This window comes from Euprymna scolopes, chromosome 5, assembly GCF_053919585.1.
Source record: "Euprymna scolopes isolate OS-2025 chromosome 5, ASM5391958v1, whole genome shotgun sequence".
NCBI classification, from domain to species: Eukaryota; Metazoa; Mollusca; class Cephalopoda; order Sepiida; family Sepiolidae; genus Euprymna; species Euprymna scolopes.
This window is the reverse complement of record NC_136486.1, coordinates 38,456,822-38,483,591: the sequence shown is the minus strand read 5'-3', so window position 1 is coordinate 38,483,591 and position 26,770 is coordinate 38,456,822. Positions and strand designations below refer to the sequence as shown.

The 26,770-nt window shown below is 31.0% G+C and overlaps 1 protein-coding gene across 5 annotated transcripts in view; it reads right to left on the bottom strand.

The window, feature by feature from the left end:
• Positions 1-1,495: 1,495 nt before the first annotated feature.
• Positions 1,496-26,770, bottom strand: part of LOC145276782 (transcriptional activator Myb-like) — a 133,778-nt gene continuing 108,503 nt past the window's right edge. For 4 of the 5 annotated variants that reach the window (XM_080128061.1, XM_080128066.1, XM_080128062.1 and 1 more), the window contains exons 14-17: positions 18,298-18,399; positions 14,052-14,168; positions 7,092-7,115; positions 1,496-1,765 (exon numbers count right to left, since the gene is read on the bottom strand). In XM_080128061.1, the coding sequence (XP_079984187.1) occupies positions 1,652-1,765; positions 7,092-7,115; positions 14,052-14,168; positions 18,298-18,399 (357 nt within the window). In that variant the 3' untranslated portion in view covers positions 1,496-1,651. The remainder of the gene's footprint in view (positions 1,766-7,091; positions 7,116-14,051; positions 14,169-18,297; positions 18,400-26,770) is intronic. The other variant, XM_080128065.1, reaches the window with a different exon arrangement.

The window sequence follows — 26,770 nt, the reverse complement described above, 5'->3', positions numbered from 1 at the left end:
TTTTTGTCCAAGTCATCTTTATTAGTTTAAAATATCCAGGCTAAAATTTTTAAAAATTTATTTACATTCATGCTTAATAGATAGTTAATTAAAGTGATTAGTTACATTAAAATTTACAAGATTCAGAGACATTTTTATAAAACAAATACTTGGTGATTTCATTACATTAAAATGTATCTAAAAGTTAATGCATCAGCGAAAATAGACATTAAAAATGAAAGATAAGATACTCAACCAAACAAACCTTCTTACTATATTAGCATATTTATTCTTTATTCATTTCAGGTTGAATTGGTTAATGATAGATATGAAGATACTTTGTTACAAAAGAAAGTTGATATTTTGTCACAAATTGTATATTCAATGTTTACTGTTATCAAACATTCACTTAAACAGTTTGGACTGGCAGTAGTAAATATAAACGACTACAGTATTGTTAGCTATAAAAAAATTTTGGTGCTTGTTTATATTGGTGACCTTTTAAACTGATGCGTTTCCAGTAAAAAACATTATGTACAAGATCCAGGAGGAGGTAACTGCAATGATAATTTTAACAAGAATTAGCTGACCAAAAATGTGGTGAGACAACAACTATGGATTTTTAATCCATACTGCTGACTTGAATCCAGATATATCGGACCATATTTGTAGCTGATTTTTTATTTAAAATACTTCTAGCGTCTCTACTGGATCATTTTTCGTAATTTTTAGAATTTATACTAATTTCAGCATAACATGCAAGTATGTAATAATGTTTTGATGTGAAATGCTTAAAATTTGATGTGAAATGTTTAAAAGATCATCAATATAAACAAGCACAAAAATTTTATCGGCGAATTATTATAATAAAGTAGGAAACACCTCTTAAAGACTTCAATATCCATTTAGATAGCTAATAATGAATAGCTTAATATGGCCTTGTTTATTTAAGTATTTTTAATCATGACTTTGTTAAAAAATATAGATATGGTATTTAAAAATATACAAGCCAATATATAAATAACCAGTCTTCAGTACAGGTAATCAAAATGCAAACAATAATTTAAAGAAGTTGATTCAGTATAGCAATGGAGAGATGCCAATATTTAAAAACACAAAAAAAAAAAAAAAACTTGATTTTGAGAAGCATCACTTATAATCAAACTAAATAACAAGCAAAAAATCTCCTTCAACCGTTTTAAGTTTTTTTTTTTGTTGTTTTTGTCTATTTTCGAAGAAAATCAATAAAGCATGTGTCGACAGAAAAAAAAAGGTGCATATGTGTGTGTATGTGGCTGTGATGTGTTTACATCAGAATCCAATGGGTAAATATAAGCATAAAACAAACACCAATAAAAATTTAAAAAAAAAAAAAAAAAAAAAAAAAAAAAAAAATCAGATTCAATCTTAAAAACCAATGAGTCTTTCTTCAACTTTTGTCCTTTTCAAAGTCTTTCGTTTGCCAATCAGGTTAAAACAGGCAGAATTCCCAGAGAGGATTTCTAGCCAGCGAGTCTTTATTTTTATTTTTTATTTTTTAACAATACAAATTATTGAATTGCATGTAAAATATTTTTCATATAAAAAATACAGAACACAAATTAAATATTTTGAATGCGCCTTGCAAAGCAATTCACATACAATATCATCACAGCTATCACGTATAGCTATCTCATTCACGGAACAATGATTCCCCATCACTTGATCGAGTGAAATTCCGAGCTAATTCTGTCATTTCTAACTGATTTTTTGTCTTGCCACAAGCATGCTTGAAAAAATCATTCAGCTGTGAAAAAAAAATAAATAAATAAATAAAAAATAAATATATATATATATATTTATAAAAATAGAAATGATATAGGATAAACATTGCATCAATATTTAATTTAAATTACATATTATTAAAGAAAGAATTTTCAAACTTATAAATGTAATGACATGAAAACTAAAACATACAAGACAAATAATTACCGTGGGATCAATTTTCTTAGAGAATAATTTGTTTAAGGAACAAAACAAAAAGACTAACGATTCACTAGAATTCTTGTTAATCAAGAACAAAAGATGAATTAATATTTATTTTCAAGAGTAAAAAAAAAAAAAAAAAAAAACTAGAAAATTATCAAATATAGTTTTTATCTAAATAAATAAATTATTTCTTTTTTCGTTTATTACTTATTACCATTACAACAGCTCACTGTTACTTAAATCTAATACAGTTTTTGTTTTTTTAAATACTGTATACAGCTAACATACTTCCTAACTTCCGGTGTGCTTGCTACTGGAAGCAAGGCAAAAGAGTTCCTTCGCTTTTTTTCTTTCAAACCTACATCTTTCTTGTGTATGTACTCTTTATTTATTTATTTTTTTTTTTTTAATTATTATTACGTTTTTCCAATCATTCTTTTTATTATTTAATAATCATTGAAAAGTTTTTCAGTCTTATTTTAATTAAAAATTGTTGAAATTAGTTTTATTTTTGTAAGAATTATTAAAACACTTTTTGCACTCTTTTTTAAAAGAAAATGTTTTTTTTTTTTTTTTTAAAAAGAATTATTGAAAACACTTAAAACTCCTTTAAAACTATTTTGGGAATATAATTACAATGTATTAAAGATACATAATTTAAGTTATATATTAAAAAAGAATTCTTACAGCTAGATTAAAAGTTGCTAGATAGTGGGTAGTTTATTTGTTAACTATATAAAATTATTGAACTTTTAAAAAAGGAAGAAAACCCTTAGTATCAATATTGCTGAAGCAGTTGATACTTGTTATCTATGAAATAATTTTAAGAATAAGAATCATTAGTAAATTTCTGAGGAGTTCTTTTCTTTGATTTTATTTATAGATATTTCAATTACAATTATCAATATTACCACTATTTTATACTCTCCTTGTGAAAAAAAAAATGACAATATTATAGAGATTTATAAAAGTTTTTTTTTTGAGGGGGTAATAATAAAAAGAAAATAAAGATACAGGTTAAATAAAAGGCTGGTGACTGAAAGATAATATAGCAATTCTAAGCGTTCTTCACTCGATAATAAATTCAAATGTGTATTTTTTGGTTACTAATAAATATCCTTTCATTCATCACACAAAACGTTTCAAGTGTCATAAGGATTGGGAAAAAACAAATAGCAAGTCTGTTGCAATCTTTTTGGTATAATACCAGGATATGATCATAAGGATTTAGCAAATTATATTTATAACCAGGAGTGATAACAAATCAATCAGGAAGCAGAATCACCATATAAAATATACTGAATCTCTTTGAATTTTTCAGCCATAGCTTGTGTGTTGACACAAGAAGGAAACTATGCTCTACTGACCATGACTGAATTAATACTACCATTTTTTATCTGGAATTCTTCACAATTCAAAGCTTCTCTGACTGGATTGGTACTGCCAATTTTTGTTTCAGAAAACTACATTTAATAATAGCAATTAGATAATTTCCTTTTCTCTATGATAGTTATTTTTTTGCCATCTCTTTTTCAATAATTTTTCTATTACAAGAATGGTTCCACATTCTTCACTATTTTAATAATGAAACGTTTCCTATACTGATTTACCTGTTTTTTTTTCTTTTTTAATTTTCCACTTTGAAACTTTTAACTTCACTAATTCAGACATTATTTTATATATCAATACTAGTGTGAACACTGTTGAAAGATTACCTCCCCACCATTTTTGATAGACGGTATACACTTGCCTTATAATAATGTATATTCATGCCTGTCTGCAACTGACAATGTAATATTTCTCAAAGACATTACATTGCGATTCGTCTTAATATTATTGTTATTAACAATACACATGAAAAAATTGAAATAGCTTAAAGTATTTCAATATTGGTATACATAGAAAGAGCTTGATGAGCTAAGAAAGAATCTTTTTAAATTTTAAAAATCTGATTAAAATTAAGGAAGTTATGACTATTTTTGTGCCTCAAACGTTTGGATATTTTCCCCTCTTTAAGACCATATGCGTTTTGTCACATTTTTTACACTACTTTTTCAGTAAAAATGTCATATCTTTGTTAAAACACAAGACTAAGCAATGAAATTTACCGTATAAGTGTATTTTTGTACAAGGAATCAGAATATGCAACTGAAAATATCCAAAAGTCCATGGTTTCCAAATAATCTGCAGTAAATGTGCATAAATATGCTGCAATTCCTTAAAAATGCCATGTATCCATAAATAGAAAAGAAGTTGGAGAACTCAAAATTGAATTGTAATGTGCATTATGAACAAAAAACTTAAATCTAAACATAGGACCATTTAAAAATGAATATATTGCAATATTTCTTTGGTATTATTGTAGATTAACACCTTTTGTTTAACTCCACCCAACCCCTTCTGACCACCCCTCCAAAATGTGATTCTACCTTTTTAAGCAATTATGTATGAAATGCCATGAAAAACTTTAATGAAAGATAAACAAATTATTTTAGAATTTAATGTAAAATAATTCCCCATTACAGGTCATTCTGGCGTTTTAGGGCAGTTAACTGGGTTTTTTTTTATGGGAGATAAATCCTGTATGCTTTTTGTTTTATTTTTTTAAAGACAATTATGTGTGTTTTTAAGAGGGTTTCTATGCAATGAGAATATGGGGAGGGTTGCCATTCGGACTTTGAATTAATTGTATGGCTAAGGAAAATTATGTGGGAACATACTGAAGACTTGACAGAAACAAAAACAATATTAGAGGGGGGGGGGGTTAGTTTCACAAAAATGTAATGTAAAATAATTCACCATTTCCAGCATTTTAGGGCAGTTAACCAATTTATTTTTTATGTGCATTTTTCTTTAAGGAGGGATCTATTTTTTGTTTGTTTGTTTTAGACGCTTGTATGTGGCTTACAGAGGTATTTTGTTGGGGGGGGGGGGGGCACTCGAACTTAGTGTTATTGTTAGGGTTAAAGAGTGTTTTAGGAGGAGACTTGCCACACATAACTTTATTAGGTGGGTTGCTAACAGTATTTTGTTTTACTATTTATTTTTAAGTCGTTACCAAGACTTCAAATATTTAAGAGTCAACTGACATTTGTCTTGTTCTCTGGAAATGCTCAACAGTCAACACTATTTGTGCGCTTGTATTACTTGCCACAGAGGTCGAAAAAGTTGTCCAAAAAAATAAAAAATAAAATAAAATTATAACAAATAAATGTTATGCAAAGCATGTTTTTATTTGATGTAACATGTTTATTCAGCTCGAAAACCATACAGTGCTTACCGATGACCGATGTATTGGAAAGTTAAAAATGGCGACCGACTATCTCTTTCACACGGTGAGTTTGGGAAAATGAGTTAAAAATAAAAAACTAGATAAAATACTGTTAAAAACCTGCCGAATATATATCCGCCTATGTTACGGTAACATATATTGAGCGAGTTTCTAACAGTATTTTGTCTATTTTTTTTTTTTTTATAACCCATTTTCCCAAATTTACCGCCTCAAAGAGAGAGTCGGCCGCCATTTTAAATTTTCGAATACATCGGTAAACTATGTTTTTCGAGCTAAATAAACATGTTACATTAAATATAAACACTAAAAACATATCCAGTTAGGTAGAAAAGTAACTTATCTTGCCTTTGATAACATTTATTTGTTATATATTTGTTGTTTGACAACTTTTTCAAATCTATGTGTATAGTAATACAAACGAGATTTTCATACATCTTTTGATTTTGAAAAAAAAAACATTTGTGGCTGTTCACAGTAAAACATTGTTTGAATTCGCTGTTCAAAACTAATGCAATGAATAAAAGTGCATGCAAGCTATATATCTACAAAAGTTTACTTTGTTTTTTTAACCATGTTTTTAAATTTGACCAGAAATGTGAGGAATTATAATGGATTCATAATGCCGAATTGGTTGGGATTGTTATTATACATTCTGAAAACCGAATAGTTCTAAACTAATGTTATTCTGATAACATTCTCTAATTAAACATATCAGACCATTTATATTCATATTTTCATGCTTTTCTTAATTCGTTCGTGAATAAAAATTAAAGAACGCGTGTTGTTTATACTGTGCTATGACTAATACTACAACTGCTGCAGTGCTGCTGCTGCTACTAATACTAACTTAATTTGACCAAACTCGAAAAATAAACATTTTTTTCGGGTAGGTCCTTTTAAATTATTATCAATTACCGCGGTCCTACTCAACATAAAATAATACTTTTAATTGATAAAGATAGTAAAAAGAATGATTTATTTACTAGTAGGTGTCCGATGAAATTTTTTTTCAAAATGTTCGATACTCGTCATATTAAAGTCTTATTTTTAACACAACAAAAAAAGAAATGGTCAAAAATATTTCGGACACTTGACAGTATTAAGATTAACACCTCTTCTGATAGGTTTCCAAATTTCATAACGAAATTCTTCATACAATCATGGTACGGGCCTTTAGAAAACAGGGAGGGTCATTATAAAACCTTACCGAAAACGCCATTTTATGACGTTCACATTTTTATCACTTTATTTGCTTAAAACTCTTAAAATATATAATGTACATTCATATTTATTAATTCATTTGAAAGTATATTCATTTCCGAACAAAACAGTAGTAATTTGAAGACTTGAAGTGCTTTGGTTTAAAAAATATGGCTATTTTAGTAGAACTACCTTGAAATCTGTAATTATCCAAAGCATTTTTTTCGTCCGTGTGTTTTACTATTGTTATCTATGTACACTAAGGTAAATTTAATTCAAAATAGTTGTTAATCTAAAAAACAAAAAAACAAAAACAAAAAAAAAAACATTTACTAAAGAGATTTTCTTTGATGAATCATCTTTTATCAAGACTAAGAGCCACTCAAGGATAAAGGTTAACTACTTACGAGGATGTTTTACAACAAATGTTTATTAATGTTAAACCTTAAAAGGACCATGTTGCAGCACTCAGGAAAGAAATCTTGTGGAGAACATGTTCCACAAAGAATAAGGTCTTGCAAAGAAACTGTTCATGGAAATTCCGTTTAATGTTAGATACACAGAAGAAAAGAGACACCGTTGATAGTTTAAACTAATGACACCAATGCATACATTTAACAACATGTAAATACTGAGAATTTTTTTAACTTACCTCATTTGATTTTTCCTTTTTTACCTGAATTGGAAAAAAAAAAAAAAAAAGGAAAATTTGGAGAAAGAAGGGATAAAATAAAAAAATAATAAAAAAAAACGGCAATAACAGACTGCTTGTATGTATGTGTGTGCGCGCGCTTTCAAAATTGTTATGGAAACTATTAAAAATAAGCTCTGATGAACTGTTTAAATGACCCCAAAATAAACCTATCAAAGAGCTTGTAATGACAATCTAGCTCCTGGTCTTTTTGTAGCAGAAATATTTGAAAGGAAGAGGCTAATTTTTGGTTATTTGCACCTTTAAATCTGTCTTTAGCTGACAGAGCTCATTAATCTTGGATGACTGCCTGTTTTGATTAATGAGGATCACAAACTTCAAAACCAGGCTAGATGGAGCTCCTCAAGCATTTCTATGGTAACCCATTTAAGAAAAGGAAACTGATGTAAAACTTGCAGCCAAAGTGATTACTGATCAGCTTGCCTTGGCATGTCATCAGGTTATAATGACAAAGGTCCAGAAAATGGTACTCATGCTGTACAAGCGTTTATCAATAAAATCCAATAATGTCTCTGCTATTTTATCTGTCAACGAAATATACAAAAATCTCCATGTTGATTGAGTAGCAAAGTGTACATAATGTGTTGGAGGCTCAGTCACAACTCCGCACACATCAAGCCATACAGAACTGCAACTGATATAAAAAGTTATCTACAAAGTCACTCATCTACAATCATTATATATATTGATGAGGATTAGGTAATATTTGAAGCATAAAACAATGTATTTTTCTTTTATTAATTCAATAATATTTCAAACAATCTGCATTGTTCATTGATGATTATTGATGATTTAGTGTGGTGCCAAAAAAAAAAGAAAAAAAAAAAAGAAAAAAAAAAAGAAGCCATATCAATTGGCAGGGAGGGGGGTAATGTTGCCTAAGTATTGTTTAAATGTGTTTAGAGGTCATTTTAAAAAATTGTGTAGTTATTTTATTTCTATTTAATTATTTATGTATAATTGTTGAATTTAAGCTATTAGCGAGACTGTTAACAACCATGTTGTTGTTGTTGTTTTGTATTGTGTCTGTTTAGTTCCATCCTGTAAATAATAATGATGATGATAGCACTTGGCATGCAGATCTTATGCTTTGTTATGTTAGTACAATTCTGCATGTGTTTTAATTTTGAAAAAAAAAAAAAAAAAAAAAAAGAAAAAAAATTTTTTTTTTTTTTTAAAACTTGATACTAAGTGTATCTGAACATGATGCCACTATTAACTTATTTTTATTATTTCATTGTTTATATTGCCACATGTAATTGCTAGACCTACAATATCCATTTGCGGATGCAGTTGTGTATTGTTTACTAAATTTTCCCTTGTAAATAAAATTGTTGATCATTATTAGGAGATTTAGATATTGTGTTATATTTATTTTTTTCTGTTTTCTTTTTTAATAAATTTTTTTTAAAAAGTTTTTTAAAACTGTTTTTGAAAGTGGTGTGGTTATTAGATTATTTAAGTTTGCGAGTGTTAGTGATCAGTTGCTGTCAAGAATTGTAAATTTCAACATAATTAAAACAATACATTGTAAGATGGTCAACATCATGAGATTTGGAATGTACATTTTCATTTATTATATATATATATATATGACTACTTCATTTAATTACAAATTAATATACAAAAATATAATTTATGTATGAATTTTTAGTATTTACTTCAAGTTATAAAAATATATGGCAATTAAGCTACACAGAATATTCTGTGTTTCATTCTTGTGAGAAAGCATCAGGCTTATGCAAACAGTTGTGGTTACCTCGCGTTTTTATATACGTACAGTCTATTGACGTTTTAGTTAGCCAATCAGCTTCCTAGTTTCCAATGGGTGGGCACTTTCAGGATAAAGGTACAATTGACCATAGGTTCACCCATTCCTTTGTGCGTGTTTTACATGGGAAGAGTAACTATCTAAGTAAGCTGACCTATTTGCAACCTAGGTGTAGTTAAGATATATATATAAAAAAAAAAAAACGACGTTAGATATGTGATTTTTTTTCTATAATTTGGATATTATTTTAGTTATATATATATATATATATATATATATATATATATATATATATATAATTATTTATGCATATGTATGTTTATTTTATTTATTTTCTATTAAAGTAAAATTTGAAAATTTTTTGAAAACTTTGAAGTGTCGAATATAATGATAAAATCATTTTTGTTTATTGATTTTTTTTTTGTAAGTCCTATATTTTGCTAATACATAGCCTCATCAGAAAGTCCGGTTTGTGAATTTCTTTTTCTTCATTTTGGTGTTATGGCGAAGATGCGAGAATTTACGTGTTGGTCCGGTGGTTTCAAGTGTGTAGTGCTCCAGTTTCGAGCAGGATTTAAAGATGGTCACACTTTTTGAAGACACTTATTTTTAAAGTAAAATTTAAGAAATTTTTGAAAACTTTGAAGTGTCGAATATAATGATAAATCATTTAAAAAAATTTTTTTTTTTACATTTTCAACCCAAACAAGGCGCATGCATTGCCACTTTAGTGTAGGGGGCTACTATCAGGGGCAGAAAATACAGGTGCACTATGTTGGGATTTGGGCAGCAAGATGTCGGTTCACGTTGCACTTGAACTTCTGCATGTCAGTACAGTTGGGGAAGCAGGAACTTGGAATGGAATTCCAGAGTCTAGCCGTTTTGGGGAAGAAACTACTAGAGTTTTTACATCTAGGGATCTCTACTGCGTGGGGGTGGGATTTAGCAGCCTGTCGGGTTTGTCGAGGGTGTCTACGTCGTGGGGGCACAAGTGTCTGCAGTTCGTCAGAGCATTCACCATTAAAATATTTGTAGAACAGGCAGAGGGATGCAACGTTTTGTCAATGAGACAGAGGCTGAAGCTTAGAGATGCCAGTTCAGGGCCTATCAGATTGGCTAATCTTTTTTGAACCTTGTCTAGGAGCGAGAGACTAGTAGCAGATGCACCAGCCCAAATGTGACAACAATACTCCATACATGGGCGAATGATGGCCTTATAGAGGTACAGGATACTTTCAGGTGTCAGCAGTTAGAGAGAGCCTACCTTTTTCGCAGCGGCCCTGGCAATGTTTTCAATATAACTGTTCCAACTCATGTTTCCTGTGAACGTTAGGCCAAGCAGTTTGAAAGATGTACTCTCAGACAGGGAGTCACTGGCCATTGCTATTGGTGGCAGAGAAGGTTTCTTGTAATTATTGAAGGAAACCAGTTTAGTCTTGGCAGCATTGAATGTGACCATCCATTTATGTCCCCATTCAACTACAGATTGGAGGTCATCCTCTAGTGTTTTTGCCATTTCTTTAGATATGTGTTCGTTTGTTTTCCTGTCATGCCTGTTATAGAGTGTAGTGTCATCAGCATATATACCCATCTCAGAGGCAGTTTTGTCGGGGAAGTCATTAATAAATATTAGGAACAATAGAGGTCCAAGGATAGACCCGAGGCACTCCTGCATTTATATCACACTGTTTAGACGTACGACCGTCGAGGACAACCTGGATTTTTCTCTTATCTAAGAAGGATTTAATTATGTTAAGTATTCTACCAGTGATACCGTACGATTTAATTTTCCTGCCATACCCTGTCAAAAGCCTTAGATATATCTAGAGCTACCGCTCTGCCCTCCCCCGCTTTGTCCAGTGAATGATATATACGTTCAGAGATTATAGCGAGGATGTCAGCTGTGGAACGGGCATGTCTAAATCCATATTGTTTGTCAGCCAGAAGTTTAGCATCTGTAAGGTGCCGGACTAGAGCATGGTTAATTATGGTCTCAAATATTTTGACGAAAAGTGGGAGGAGGCTAATAGGGCGATAATTTGATGGGTCAGTTCTTTCGCCAGAATTCTTGAATATTGGTACCACAGAAGCAGTTTTCCAACAGCCCGGAAAGCATGATTCATTAAAGCATTTGTTGTAGAGTTTGGAGAGAACTGGGGCTACTTCGGCTGAGCACTTTTTTAATAGCACAGCTGGGATGAGATCAGGTCCACATGCTTTTGAAGTGTCAAGGTTTTTTATGATAGCATGTACCTGAGCAGGGGTGATTTTTAGATCGTCTAGCGTGGCGTCTGTCCGCAAAGGAAAGTCAGGCAGGGGGTAGTTGGTAGGGTCCAGTGTGGAGTTAGAGGCAAACCGGCTGGCAAGCATATTAGCCTTGTCAGTTTTCTGAGCAAACAATCTCGTGATTATTGATTTATTTTTTTGTAAGTCGACCCTGATGAGGCTATGTATTAGCAAAATATAGGACTTTGAAACTGGAGCACTACACACTTCGAAACTGGAGCACTACACACTTGAAACCACCGGACCAACACGTAAATTCTCGCGTCTTCGCCATAACACCAAAATGAAGAAAAAGAAATTCATGAACCGGACTTTCGACCCTGATGAGGCTATGTATTAGCGAAATATAGGACTTAAAAAAAAAAAAAAAATCAATGAACAAAAATGATTTTATCATTATATTCGACACTTCAAAGTTTTCAAAAAGTTTTAGTCTGATGAAACCAAAATAGAATTATTCAATCATAGCCACTAACATCAGGTTAGGAGAAAGGAAGAGTTCAAGCCGAAGAACACCATCCCAACTGTTAAATTCCGTGGAGAAAACAATGGGGTGGGGCTGCTTTTCTTCCAGCGGCACTGGAAAACTTCTTATCATTAAAGAACGTATAAACAGTGCTATTGTTCGGAATATTTTGGAGGAAAATTTGTTTGAATCTGCTCAAATGTTGAACTTGAGCAAAATTAACACAGAAATAGTTTGTTGAACATAATATAAATGTGTTGCCGTGGCCCAGTCAGTCCCGGACCTTAATCCGATTGAGAATTTATGGCGAGAGCTCAAAGTACGGGTCAATAAACGTCAACCCAATAATCTGAAACAATTGAAACAAATTTGTAAGGAGGAATGGTCTAAAATTCCTCCTTGTATCAAAGTATAGGAAACGTTTGCATGCAGTGGTAAGCAATAAGGGTAATGCAACAAAGTATTAAATGATCATTTGTTACTATGTATCAAATAGGTTTTACACTAGCAATTTCAGAATTTTCGTTTTGATATCTTTTCTAAAATGAATAGGTTAACTTTCCGATTAGTAATATGCTAGTTATGATGCAAGCTTTATCCAGTTAAAATTTCCATTTTATAAGTGTTTATTAAAATGAAAAATAAAATTTTTCAGCATGTATCGAATACTTATTATCCCCACTGTGCTTATATATATATTCATGAGCAAAAAAAAAAAAAAATGGGCCAAGAGTGAAAGGAAGAAATCGATTTTTCAATATTTTTCCATGAATTTTTGTTAATTTTAATTGAAAATTTCTATTTTGCAGATCATTATTATTATAGCATATAATAATAAGTGGAAAAAATAATCCTAAAAATGGTAAGACCGCATCTTGGCAAGGATATAAAAAACCGAATTGCAGGATTAAGGCAGTCCAAAATGATTACAAGCAGATTTTTGATATCTTAAGAAAAGAAAATGTGAAAACATCTCTTTCTATAGTGAAGCGAATTGGTCAAAGGTTCAAAGTCGAAGGCTTGGTAAAACAGAAATCTGGATCTGGTCGCCCTAGAGCATCCACTTTGAAAGACGACCACAGGCTTAAATTAACTGTTTTGAAGGATTGAAAGAAAACTTATATTGACCATAGAAAGAATTCAAAACAGGGGTTGGAAATTCTTTCTAGATATACAATATCTAGACGAATAAAAGAAATGGGATTTTCCTCTAAAAGGTGTGCAAAGAAACCACTTTTATCTAAGAAGAATATTAATAATAGAAAGAGATTATTCTCAGGTTATGGCAAGAAAGATACAGACTGGTTCATAAATGTTTTCTGGTTTGATGAATCAAGATTTTGTTCCTTGTTAGTGATGCTCCCGAACGATGCAATCAAAGAACTTGAGAAAGATTTTTGCCAAGTTGCATCAAATCGACAGTTAAACACGGGAATGGAGGGATAATGGTATGGGGAACTTTTACTGCAGCAGAAGTTGGGGAACGTATTAGATGTGAGAAGTCAATCAATGCAAAGGAATACATTCAAATATTAGAAACAGGACTGTTACTAAGTATCCAGAAGCTGGGAATATCCCAGAACATTATTTTTCAACATGATAATGCCCCTGCACACACTGCTAAAGTCACAAAAAATGGTTTTCTGATAATTCAATTGATATGATATTTTGGCTAGGTCAAAGCCCCGATTTAAACCCAATCGAGAATATTTGGTCCATAATATCTCGTGCATTGTCCGGAAGAACTTTTGATAACAATGACAAACTGTGGGAAGCTGTGCAAAGCGAATGAAATAGTATCTCCTCTTCAGTGTTCGACTTTGGTTGAGAGCATGTCTTAAAGGATTGATCTTTTAAAGAAATCAGAAGGGAATGTGATTCCATCCTAAGCATTTATTAAAGTAAATGTCTTGTTCTGTGTTATTAGTCTCGTTTAAGTTTCCTTGTTCAATATAGCTTTTAGTGCAATAAAATGTATAAAATTTGTTTGGCCCATTTTTTTTTTTTTCCCCTCACGAGTGTGTGTGTGTGTGTATATATATATATATAGTAATTTATAAAATATACATGGCGATTAAGCTACACTGAATATTTGGCGTTTCATCCACTCTAGGATTCCTCAAGCTTTCGTATATTAATTTTATGTGAGTAAATGAAGTAGTTATATGATATACACACACACACACACACACACACACACACATATATATATATGAAACATTAATATTTTATAATTATTCAATAATAAATATTTACACACACCATTTTGGAATCTTATTTAATGTTATCTCTTCACTCATGCAATGCCAGGTAGCTCTGCTAGTATGAAAATATTTGAAAGTAATAAATTCAAAGTCTAATGTAAGAAATTACTTACAGAAGGAGGGGATTTTGGCAGCCGACTGACACCTTCAAGTTGATCTTCAGCAATTGTTTCTTTCATCAGAAAAGATGGGGACAAGAGGAGACTGTCATCACTAATTAAAGATTTACTCTAAAAAGAGAAAGAATTAATAGTGATGAGGCTTCAAATCGAAAATGACAACTGCAATATTAAAAGCTGTATTAATAAAAAGAAAAACGTTCTTTGAAGAAGTATTGTTTTTAGATTTGGAATTATTTTTAGCACTAGAAACCATTACCAATGCAATTATATAAATATTTAAAAAACTTTTTTAAATCTAGATGAGTAAATGGTACATTCAAAACTTTAAGGATTGAAACATAAAACGTGATCAGGAGTGCCCATTAAGATCTAATGATCAGCAAAAGAAAAGTCACTAAAATTGCATTGTTAATAGCTGTTATGGCTTAAAATAATTTTTGCGTTAATAATTTTTTAGATACCTTGGAGTTTACACAAAGAAAATTGGCACTTGTGCATAAAAAAACATCTGGAATATGGCTTTTAGAAATAAAATGATACCAATACTTTATGAAGTATTTACTATTGAAAAACATAACCGTACACCGAAAATGACAGAAAATGATAGAATATTTTACTTATGATATTCAATTATGCATAGAATAGTTTGTCATTATCAGATTTTCATCTTAAGACTCAAAACTTAATGATTGCCTCCTCTTTGCATCAACAGAGTAAAACGTCTTATTTAATTTTTTTTTTTAATTAAGATTCTACTTTACATGTTTCATAATTTTTACTACAAGGTAACATTTTTCAATACCAAGTGATTACTTCATAAAGTGTTATTTTATTTTTAACTGTCATATTTTACAGATACATTTTATGTAAAAGCGTCAGAAAATCTACATGAAAATTTTTTTCAACAAGGAGAAAGGAAAAAAGAATATACAGGGTAATAGAAATTTGGCAAGGAAATAAAATGTTACAAAGTAACATCGTTGGCAAAAAAGTAGAGATTTAACAGTTTTGTAAAAGACTAGAGCATCCGTGGATTTCAGGATTTGTTATGATCCTAGTCTCCACCTTTTAATTATTTACATTATTCACTTCCTCTCATAATTTGCACTTTGTTTATGACATTCATCTTGTGATGTCATCTACTGTGCACTATGAAAAGCAAACAAAATCAGAGTTTTAGTAGTATACTAGACTATACAGGGCTTATTTCTCTGGCATTTAAATGCATCTGTCACAATGGCCTAGTAGTGATGAGAGGTTTAAATTCAGATCAATTGACCGGCAGTCCAGTAGCTAAGTGATTGACAGCATAAACTGAAAAACTGGGTGTTCCAAGTTCGAATTTAATTCATTCCACAAACACTTTCATCAATCCCATATCTGACCTTGTGTCTAACCTCCTGAAGAGGCGGTAAATAAAATATATCTGTGGATGTATGTATATGTGTGTGTGTGTGTGTGTGTGTGTGTGTGTGTGTGTGTGTATATATATATATATATATATACTAGACCACCCGTGACCCGTTGGGTCAGTACGTTATATTAGCTATGGAATTCATGTATGAGCGTGACACTTGTGGCATAAAGAAAATAGTTTTTTTTTACATAACAGAAGCATTTCTATGAAAGTATATTAAAATGAAAAAAGAATATAGATAGATTTCTATGAGTCGTTCTGTTTATTATAATTGTTATTTTTTTTTAAATTACAGTTACTGAATTATAAGTGGTTGGTCATACTTATAGGTAAATATGCACTGAACAGGTATCATAATCCTTATTATAGTTAAATTCAAATTTTGATATATCATCTTTTAAATGAAATTGTTAGTTGAAAGTACAGAATAATAAAAAAAACACTCTCCACATGTTAATAATGGCTTTTTAAATAGAAAATGAAAATAAAATGTAACTTTTTCATTTAATTTAAGCAAACATTCAGTACCCATTGTGTAAAGGAAAACACTATTTAATGTAATAGAAATGTGTGCATTTACCGATTCAGCTTTCCGTTTGGAAATGTAAGCAGACGACTTTAAAAAACATGGGAAGAAGAAAAAGAAATTTTTTTGTAATAACGCCCTCTAGTAAAAAGGTCTGCATTAGTTAAGGGGGATAACTCTATCCAGTTTTACATCACTGCCTTTTTCTCTCTCTCACACATACACGTAACTATTTCTCGCGTACGTAACGAAAACAGAGGGAGTAGGAGTGTTGAAATCTATTAGAGGGAAAGTGAGAGGTGTTTTCTTTCCATAAATTGTATAGGGTAATATTTCATATTATCAATAGATTCATAGATAAATAGATTTTATAATATATATTATAATTATCTATGAATCTATGTATTATTTGTATATATAAATAACTATTTGATCAAATTAAATTAAATTGTTTGTATTAAAAACGATATAAAAATTCCGGAATTGGAATAACGGATTGCAGACGTTGCTATTAACGCATGCGCAACCGGATGTTGAAAACCGGAAATCTGATTGCAAACATACAAGACCCATAGACTTTTAGTATTATATAGATATATATATATATATATATATAAAAAAGGTATTTGGCCATCTAGACCCGCTAGTCACGGGTGACCTATGTTCTATTTTAATTGATAATATCACCCTTTTATTATTTCAGCATTTATGACACGTTAAAGGATTTTTTCCTGTTGTTTTAGATGTCAACCCTATGTAATGGCATAAAGGATTTGCCCAGTATTTTCCAACCCATCCATTGAGCATGGAGACAAACAAACAAGATCCACATACCTTAAATCATATATAGATTATGACTTTATTTGTTGTGAGACAAGTCTTGAAATGAAGAGTTCTTTCCAAGTTTAGATCTTTGTGATACATTAGTTGGAAAAAATTCTCTAAATATAATATCAAACAAGGTGGTGATAGATAATGAACTGACACTTTGATTAGCTTCAGTGAAGAGCTCCCGTCACATGTCCATTTTTGTTTATGTGTTTCTGATTCTTCAATCCTATCAGTAGCCCTTTTTTCATTTTTGAGATGATTTGTCATTAACTTTCTATCTCACTTTGCATATTGAATTGATTTTTCATAATATTCAATGACTTCTGTACTTTTTGGCTTGTCCTTGACTTTCTCTACGATTCAAGATATTACAACAGCAAAATAATTATAGATTTTTTTTCTCTCAATGTAAGCGTTGTGTAAATTGGAATTAGAATCTCCAAGTTAAGATTTCAATACAACATAGAATTTTTTTTAAATAAATATTTCTTTAAATACTTAAAATCAACTTATTTTCAATGATATACATCTTCAGACATAGAATCAGTTTGTAGTTTTTATTTTTCCTTGTGACATGGTGTCGTTAGGAAATAAAAGTCTGTGTGGTCTTAAATGGAGATTTGTTTTTTATAGTTTCAGTTAGAAAGATCGTGCATTGCTTGTGTGAAATAAATTAGGCATTTTTTCCCGTTGATGTAAACATTGTGTAAATTTGAATGAGAATTTGTAAGCTAAGAACCTAATAGAATACAGAAAAACATTTATTTATTAAAATTTAAAATCAACTTAGTTTCATTGAGACAACGCTTATATTGAGGAAAAGATTTAATTCATTTCATGTGAACTATGCTTGATCTTAATTGGAACATTTAAAAAAAAAGAAAAGAAAATCATTCAGACTTTGATTTTCTAGTGACACCATGCAACAAGAAAGAAAAAAGAAAACAAACTGATTCCATACCCGATATATATCATTGAACCTAGTTTATTTTGTTTTAAATAAAGAAATGTTTTTTTTTAATTATGAGTTGTATTGGCTTCTTAACTTATAAATTCTAAAGGAAAATAATTATTTAAAACTCTGAAATATCCAACATTCGATATAATTCATAGTATTTGGGATAAATTTGTTTATTTAAAAAATATTCTTTCCTTTCAGTAGCATTTAATAGCAAGAAAGTGAAATGCATAGTTGATCCTACAATTCATGGTGATTGGAATAGTGGGAAAGATTAACTTGTATCATGATGATTCGCATAAAATATGATGATTCGCATAAAATTAAAAATTTCTGAAATCTTAGTTGAAGCTCAGTGCTCCTTGAATACTTTGAAAACCATGCAAACAGTTAAACAGCTATTATTTAAATATTCTCGGGTTTTATAGTATATAGACAGAGCTTAAATATCTATACATTTTGTGCCATCTGAAAATCTTGTACATAAGTAAAAAGCAAATCTTACCGGCGTTTCAGGCAACATTAACGAAAATGTGTCATCAAAGGACGGCGAATGCCATTTTGCATTTAATGATTGACGAGCTCTTTTACCAATAGCTTCATTTAACTAAAATATGGAAGAAATGGAAAAAAAAAAGGCAGAAAAAAAAGAAAAGGAAATGATTTAGTAAGAAAGGTAAAAAAAAGGAAAAAAACAATTATGGCAGATGAAAAAAAATCATTTAATAATAAGTGTGTAAAGCTGATGAAAAATCTTAAAATACATCATCAAGACTATGATAGGCAAATGAGTGGAGAAGATATTGTGTAACAACAAATGTGATGTTTTGTGAGTAACCAGTGGAAAAAAAAAGCTGGGTGGTTGTTCAGAATTCCCCTGATATTAAAAAACAAAAATACAGAAAAATGTATATTTATAACATTATTTCATATTTTGGGAGACATCAGTTCAGCTTGCTGGTCAGGGTGTTTAACATGTTAAAAAATCTTGATGTTTTCAGATTTTGTATATCAGGAAAAAAAATGAATTTTTTACTAAAATGCAAGTGAAAACTGTGACAAAATCTGGCTAGAAACTGTAGAAAATCTTGGAAATCAGTTGCATGTTTTATTTCAAAAAGAAATTAAAGTAGGAAAGAGAGAGAAGGGACTCAGGAGAAAGAAAGAAACAAAGAAAGAGGAAAGAAAAGAGGAGAAGGAAATGTTAATCTCAGAGGGGGAGGGACAGAATTAGTAATTTTCATAAAAATCATGTTTCAGCAGATTCGCTTTTTTTTTTTTTTTATTTATTTTTTTTTAATTACATTTTCACCCCAAACAAGGCACATTTGCCACTTTGGTGTAGGGGGCTACTATCAGGGGAAACATTTGCTGGTTTTGATACAGTACATGTCAGTTCTGGGCTCCTGATCAATGCAGGATTTAAATCTATGCTCTGTGAAATCAGAGAATCTGAAAGTTAGTTTCAAAATCTCCAAACAGGAGAAAGCTAATTGAATTTTGTTTTAAGCCGAAAAGCATGCATCCAAAAACATTAGTTTGATCTCTTCAAATCTGAGAAAAGACATGAAATCGTTTAACTTTTCTTTGCCCAAACTGCTTATGAAATTATTTTATGCAAATAATTATTTCTGTGTTTTCAAGAAAATGATCTCCAAGTTATTAATTATTAATAGCTTTGATTCGAGAGTAAACCAGTTAATTCCAGATCTACTCTGAAAACTGATGTCCTAGCTATGACTGAGAGAAGTGATATACCAGTCATTCACCAGAGCACAGACGAAGGAACTTAACCTGACAACAAACAGCCAGCTAACATATTAAAGGTATTGCCACCCAAACTTAGGGTTGTGCGAGTTTTGTGAGCTCAGAGCAGCAATTTCCAGTGATCAGTAAGTGTCTGGTTACACTTTGAATAGATCCATCACTCGTTGAGGTAAAAGTATAACCACTGTGACTTAGGGTTAGTGCCATTGTGTTTATGGGCCGGCAATGACATGGTTACATATTTGATCATGCAACAACTCCTCCCAGGCATGGTCATATATGATGTATGTACCCGTGACAGAACGAAAAGATCATATTCCAAAATTCACAAATTGATCATGCAGTTTTATTTTTATAAAAAAAAAAAAAAATCATGTGCTTGTGTGGATTGGTGATCTTTTAAGCTAACACATTTCAGGTGAAACATTACTACATACTTATGTGTCTTGTTGAAATTAGTATAAATTCCACAAATTATGTAAAATGATCCTAGATGTGCTAGATGCACTTTTAACAACAACAAAAAAAAAATCATCCCAAAGTATGTTCTTTAAAATGTGTTTAAAAATGGTGGACCCTTAATTTAAGTCAAAGGTATGTCATAGTGGACTGATCACACAACTCCTCCACATTAAAGCGTACGATAAAACTTGATAATTCAATAAATTCTATTTTTACCTGTAATTATTTCTCTACTGAATTTGACATAATATCTAAGTACGTAATAATGTTTTCACCTGAAATGCGTTGGTTTAAAAGACCAACATACTATACAAGCACTAAAAGTCATTTTTAAACATTTTAAAATGATTAATAAGAAACCCGAGGCATTACAAAACTGATCCTGCAAGATTGAATTATTGCTGAGTTATTTCCCTTTATTTCTTCACTAGCAGGGATACCCGGCATTGCCCGGGTGGAGAGAGGTAGTGTAGTAAAAGTATTAACCCTCAGAAAAAAAAAATTAGACACAGTAGGCAGCCTGGGTGGAGAGAGGTGTGGAAAAAAAAAAAAAAAAAAAAAAAAAAAAAAAAAAACACACGAAAAGCAAACTCTGTTTAAAATGAAAATAACCCAGTTTTAAAAAAAGTAGAATTTGTTTTAAAAGGAAAAAAAAAAAATCACATTACGTAAGACTCGAAATAAGAAAAATGTAATGGCAAATAAAAAGCTTTTAACCCTGTTTAAATGCTAAAACTTTCAAGAAAAAATAAAGACCACCATTATATGTACTTGAACATGAAAACTGAAGCTAACGATGCTACCTTGTTATCCACTCCCCACGATGATTTTTTTTTTTTTTTTTTTTTTTTTTAAATTTAAACCAAATCAAGAAAAAATGATGTGCATACATAGTTTTCGAAGTTGCTTAAAAAGGAACAATTTTTTTTTTTACCCTCCATTGGTTTAAACGTATTTCTATGCGAAATAATTGACCGTTTTTTTCTAATTCTCACATATCATTCAAGCGAGACATCGCTCTTTCAGATGGTACCGGTCTTGACCTGGTTCAATGCGGTTGAGAAAAGATTTTGGGAGACACACATTTTTTGCCTCTTATATATATAATAATAATATAGATGATTGGATACTCATAAAATTTGATTTAAAAACAAATCAATTACCTAATCGATTTATGTAATTTTTAGAATACCACATTTTCTTTCTGTTACAGGTATATACTAGCATTACAAGTTGATTTTTTCTTTTTAGATAATTGTTATTTCATCAACTTGCACGAAAAGAGCTATGTAAAAGATGCTTAAAACTTTTTGAATTATACAAATACCATCAGTAGTTCAAAAGTTATGAGAATTTTAAGTGCCAAAATTTAGGCTTTTCTGTAGACATTTTTCTTGAGAAAAAGTGGGCTAAATTACGGACCTCAATATTTCAAGAAATTCGGTAATTTTGCCACCATTTATTTATTTTTCAAGCTATTCTCATGAAACTTGGTATTCTTATGCCAAATTGTGTGCTCTTTCTGATTATGCAGTCAAATCTAATGTATCTCTTCACCATAAGCCATGAATTATAAATTCAGATGTACAAATTTCAATTTCTTTTAAACTGGCGCATGGTATCATACAGTGGGTGTCTATTCATAAATAAAACTAAGTATTATAGTGCTATTTAAACATAGCTTTATTGAGAGCAGGTATTTTCCTGCCTCCTCACCAAAAGAGAGCTTAATCTAGGGTGTAGCCATTGAATGCCTAAAGACAATTCATGGCTGATATTTACTACTCCCCTCAAAGAAACCAGTACCAGGAATCCTGATAAGCAACAACTATATATTCACCAGTTAATGGTAATTTTTGTCATTTCTATTCTGTTGTTTTATTGAAAATTCAACTATGTAAACAAAGAAATATAACAGTAATTTCTTTTACCTTATCTCAACAGTAAGATTTAAAATGATTACTTTAATAGGTTTTAGAGTATGCTGAAAACGAATATCGCATTTAAATTTTCTGCAAATAAGTAGTTTTTCGAATATTAAGTAATGCCATTTCTTATGTTATTGCTGATGGACATCTTGGTATGCGCGAGCGCACAACCATAACCCCGAGAAACTGTGCAAACGCACGTACCAAGATGGTCACCAGCATTAACATAAGAAATGACATTGCTTAATATCTGGAAAGCTACTTATTTGCAGAAAATTTAAATGTGATATTCGTTTTCAGCATACCCCAAAACCTTCAGAGGTAGTCATTTTAAAGAAAAATGTTACGGTGGAAATAAGGTAAAAATTTACAAAATGCAACATAATGAATGAAATTATTTATCGAACTGCCTAATTATCTATATATTAATACAATAGCATGTGTTCTTTAGTGTGTCACGCTTTCCGGCAAATTTGATTTACGAACGTCCTAGGTTCTATTCGATTAGCATGTTCTCACAGATATATTTGTTTTAAATTTTATAAAATTTAGGGTTTTATCTTTCAAAAGTTGTTAAGAAATAACTGATTTTAAGTTATTCCGTAATAAAAAACGATAACAAATCTCTCGGCCGGCTGGGACAAAAAATTGAGCAGTTATTTGGTTTCTTTTTTCATTGTTTATTTTTTGACATTTGTTTATTGAGAGAGAGAGAGAGAGAGAGAGAGAGAGAGAGAGAGAGAGAGAGAGAGAGAGAGAGAGAGAGAGAGAGTGTTTGTTTAACGGAATTTCAACCTCTAAGGGTTATTTAATGCCAAAAAAGTTTTGTTGATATAATAGGTTTTCAGTTTCTTGTAAAAATATTTTAAGTTTCTTGAAAAGTTTATCCTTTGAAACAAGATGCTTTAGGTTTTCCGAAAAATCGTTTTAGTTGTAAGAGGTTTGTTTTTCTAAAATGAATTTTACTTGTTTACTTTATAGGAGTTTGAATACATTTGTTTCTTTTAAATAGTTTATGATTTGTTGGGGCTCCACTTCTTGGAACACTTTTCTAATGTTTCTCGTCTTAAAATATTTCTCCCGAGTGTGTTTGCGTTTTCTACATTCTGTCAGTAGATGTTTAATTGTTAGTTGAAGAATATGCAATTTGGTGTTTCCTCCACTTTGATTAGGTAGGAATGACTTAATTTTGTATGTCCAATTCGTATTTGGTTTAGTACAATTTCTTCTCTTCTTCCCTTAAAAATTTTTTGTTTTACGTTTTTAATTATTGGTTGATGTTCATGCAATTAGTTTGCAGTGCATTTGTTCCATTCCTCTTACCACTTGTTTTCTATATATTTGTTGATTTTTCTTTTTAGGTCTGTGTGTGGTATTTTAATTTCTTTCATTTGGTAGTTTGTCTGGGTCATTTAATGCTGTATATAAAATTTAAATTTTTAGATGCTTTCAAAGTTGATCTTTGCTGGGTAAATTTGAGTAATGTTTTGATATAGTTTGTTATTTGTTGATATTTATATTTGGTACTTGTACAGTTTAGTCAAGACATTAAAAAATGAAAATATAAAAAAAAAGGTTATATTTCACGTAATCGTTATGAAATGAAGTTCTCCGAAAAAAAAATTTCACTTAATTTCATCAAGTAGTTTTTTGTTTTTTTTACAGCGAAAAAACAATTTGTTATGATACCAAGCAAAAGGTTCGATTTTTAGGAAGAAAAGCTAGAATTAAAGATGGGGAGGGAGTGTCGGCACTTTACATTGAGTTATCTCCCCGTGGCATGTTGTTCAGCTTCAGCAAATTTCACAATGACTGACTTCAACGCGCTCTCATAAGAACGTGTTTTTCCGCTGTAAAAAAAAAACAAAAACTACTCGATCAAATTAAATGAAATTTTTTTTCGGAGATCTTCAGTCCAAAACGGATACGTACAATATAACTTTTTTTTCGATATTTTAATTTTTTAATGTCTTGACTAAACTGTACAAGTGCCTTATATTTTATGGTAAAGATTTGCTCTTTTTAGGAAGTTTAGAATGGTTTTAGGGTTTTCTTTTTTTCAAAGAGTTCTTTTAAGTTTGTGGCCTTGTAGTAGTGTTGATGAATTTTTGTAAGGTCATAGCAGTCAAGCAAAAAGTGTTTCACCATATAGGGTTCGTGACATGGTACACAGTCAGGAGGTTTTTTGCTTTTTAGTATAAGGAGTGAGTCCTGTATGTGTGTGCTATCCGGATACATAAGACGATTACTTCTTTACATAATTTTCTGGGATCTAGTAGGTTTTTTTTAAGTATAGGTATGATTTGGAAAAGTTTGTTGTTTTGGCAATTGTTCCAGTCTTCTTGCCATTTCTTTGTAATAAAATAGTTTATTGAAGGTTTGTAGTCCGTATATGGGACCTTTATGTCACTTATTTGGAGTTTTAGGGAAGTTTTGGCCGCCATATCAGCTTTTTCATTTCTACAGAAACCATAGTGACTAGAGATCCAACAGAAGAAAGTTTTATGTTATACTAGACACCCCCGTGACCCGTTGGGTCAGTACGTTATATTAGCTATGGAATTCATGTATGAGCGTGACACTTGTGGCATAAAGAAAATAGTTTTTTTTTACATAACAGAAGCATTTCTATGAAAGTATATTAAAATGCAAAAAGAATATAGATAGATTTCTATGAGTCGTTCTGTTTATTATAATTGTTATTTTTTTTTAAATTACAGTTACATAATTATAAGTGGTTGGTCATACTTATAGGTAAATATGCACTGAACAGGTATCATAATCCTTATTATAGTTAAATTCAAATTTTGATATATCATCTTTTAAATGAAATTGTTAGTTGAAAGTACAGAATAATAAAAAAAACACTCTCCACATGTTAATAATGGCTTTTTAAATAGAAAATGAAAATAAAATGTAACTTTTTTCATTTAATTTAAGCAAACATTCAGTACCCATTGTGTAAAGGAAAACACTATTTAATGTAATAGAAATGTGTGCATTTACCGATTCAGCTTTCCGTTTGGAAATGTAAGCAGACGACTTTAAAAAACATGGGAAGAAGAAAAAGAAATTTTTTTGTAATAACGCCCTCTAGTAAAAAGGTCTGCATTAGTTAAGGGGGATAACTCTATCCAGTTTTACATCGCTCCCCTTTTCTCTCTGTCACACATACACATAACTATTTCTCGCGCACGTAACGAAAACCGAGGGAGTAGGAGTGTTGAAATCTATTAGAGGGAAAGTGAGAGGTGTTTTCTTTCCATAAATTGTATAGGGTAATATTTCATATTATTAATAGATTCATAGATAAATAGATTTTATAATATATATTATAATTATCTATGAATCTATGTATTATTTGTATATATAAATAACTATTTGATCAAATTAAATGAAATTGTTTGTATTAAAAGCGATATAAAAATTCCGGAATTGGAATAACGGATTGAAGACGTTGCTATTTACGCATGCGCAACCGGATGTTGAAAACCGGAAATCTGATTGCAAACATACAAGATCCATAGACTTTTAGTATTATATAGATAATAGAATGGATCCTTTGTAGCAGTATCATTAGTAAGGAATTGTTTAATTTTTGATTTTTTAATGATTCAAGTACTGATAATGAGTACAAATATGAATTTTTTGGAGTTTTTGTTAGTGATAATATTTAGAGCCAAGTTTATGGCTGTAATTTCTGCACTATAGATTGAGGAGTTATTTGGTAACCATTTCTGCTGAATAGTGTTTTCTGAAATAGCGGCACATCCCACTTTCTTTTGATCTTTGGAATCATCCGTGTAAATGTGTGTCCAATTCAGATAAGAATCCAGGATGTTTAGTTTTTCTCTAAAGTCTGAGGGGGAGTATTGGATTTAGTAGGTCTTTAGGTTGATTTAACAACCAGGTTGGGAGTTTGTGAAATTTTCCATGTGAATCATGGTTTGATCTATTGAATTGTCTGTAAGTGGTTTTATTTCTTCTGTGTTTAATCAAAGGGTTTAATTGTATTTTCTTTTTCTTTTTGAATAGATGTGTATAGATGGGATTGAAAGTGCATTGATAGACAGAATTTTTAGGGTTTGATTTGAGTTTTAGATAATATTGTAAGCCTCACGTCTCAATTTTAGTGAGGGTTCATAGGCTTCAGCATATAAGCTTTCTATCAGGGAGGTTTTGAATTCTCCCAAGGCAAGTTTTTTTTTTTTTTACAAGGTGGTCACCACTTATCAAGGCCTGGAAGCCACTCGGGGATAAGGGTTATTGCATGTACAGTACGTTAATGTTGAGATTCGATAAAGTGTCTACTTAAGGGGCCAGTTCATCAGGAATTTGTTTATGTTGGACTTGAAGACATCCAAGTTGTAGTCAGATGGGAAACAGGCAGACGGAACAGAGTTCCACAGGCGTGCACTTCTCAGAAAGAAGTTTTGTTCATGGAATCTATGTTTTGGTTTTGGCACAGATAAAGAGTGGGGAAAATTTTTGACAGTGGTTTCAGCTAGATGGATGTTTTTCGTGAAAGATCAGTGTGAGGGGATCAGGGATTGGAGTTCAGACGAGCACCTGCCATGGAAGTAACGATAAAACAAAGACAGGCTCGCAACGTCTCCTGTGGAAGAGAGGTTGCAGGGAAGAGAAAAGGGCATCCCCCTTTAAGCTACAAACCCTATTTTGTACCCTGTCAAGGCAGGATAGAGTGTTTTTAGCAGCTCCTGCCTAGATGTGGCAATATACTCCATCCTTGGACATACTTGGCTTTTATATAAGTAGAGAATTGCATCAGCAGTGAGATATCTTCTGGAGCGGTAGAAGGAT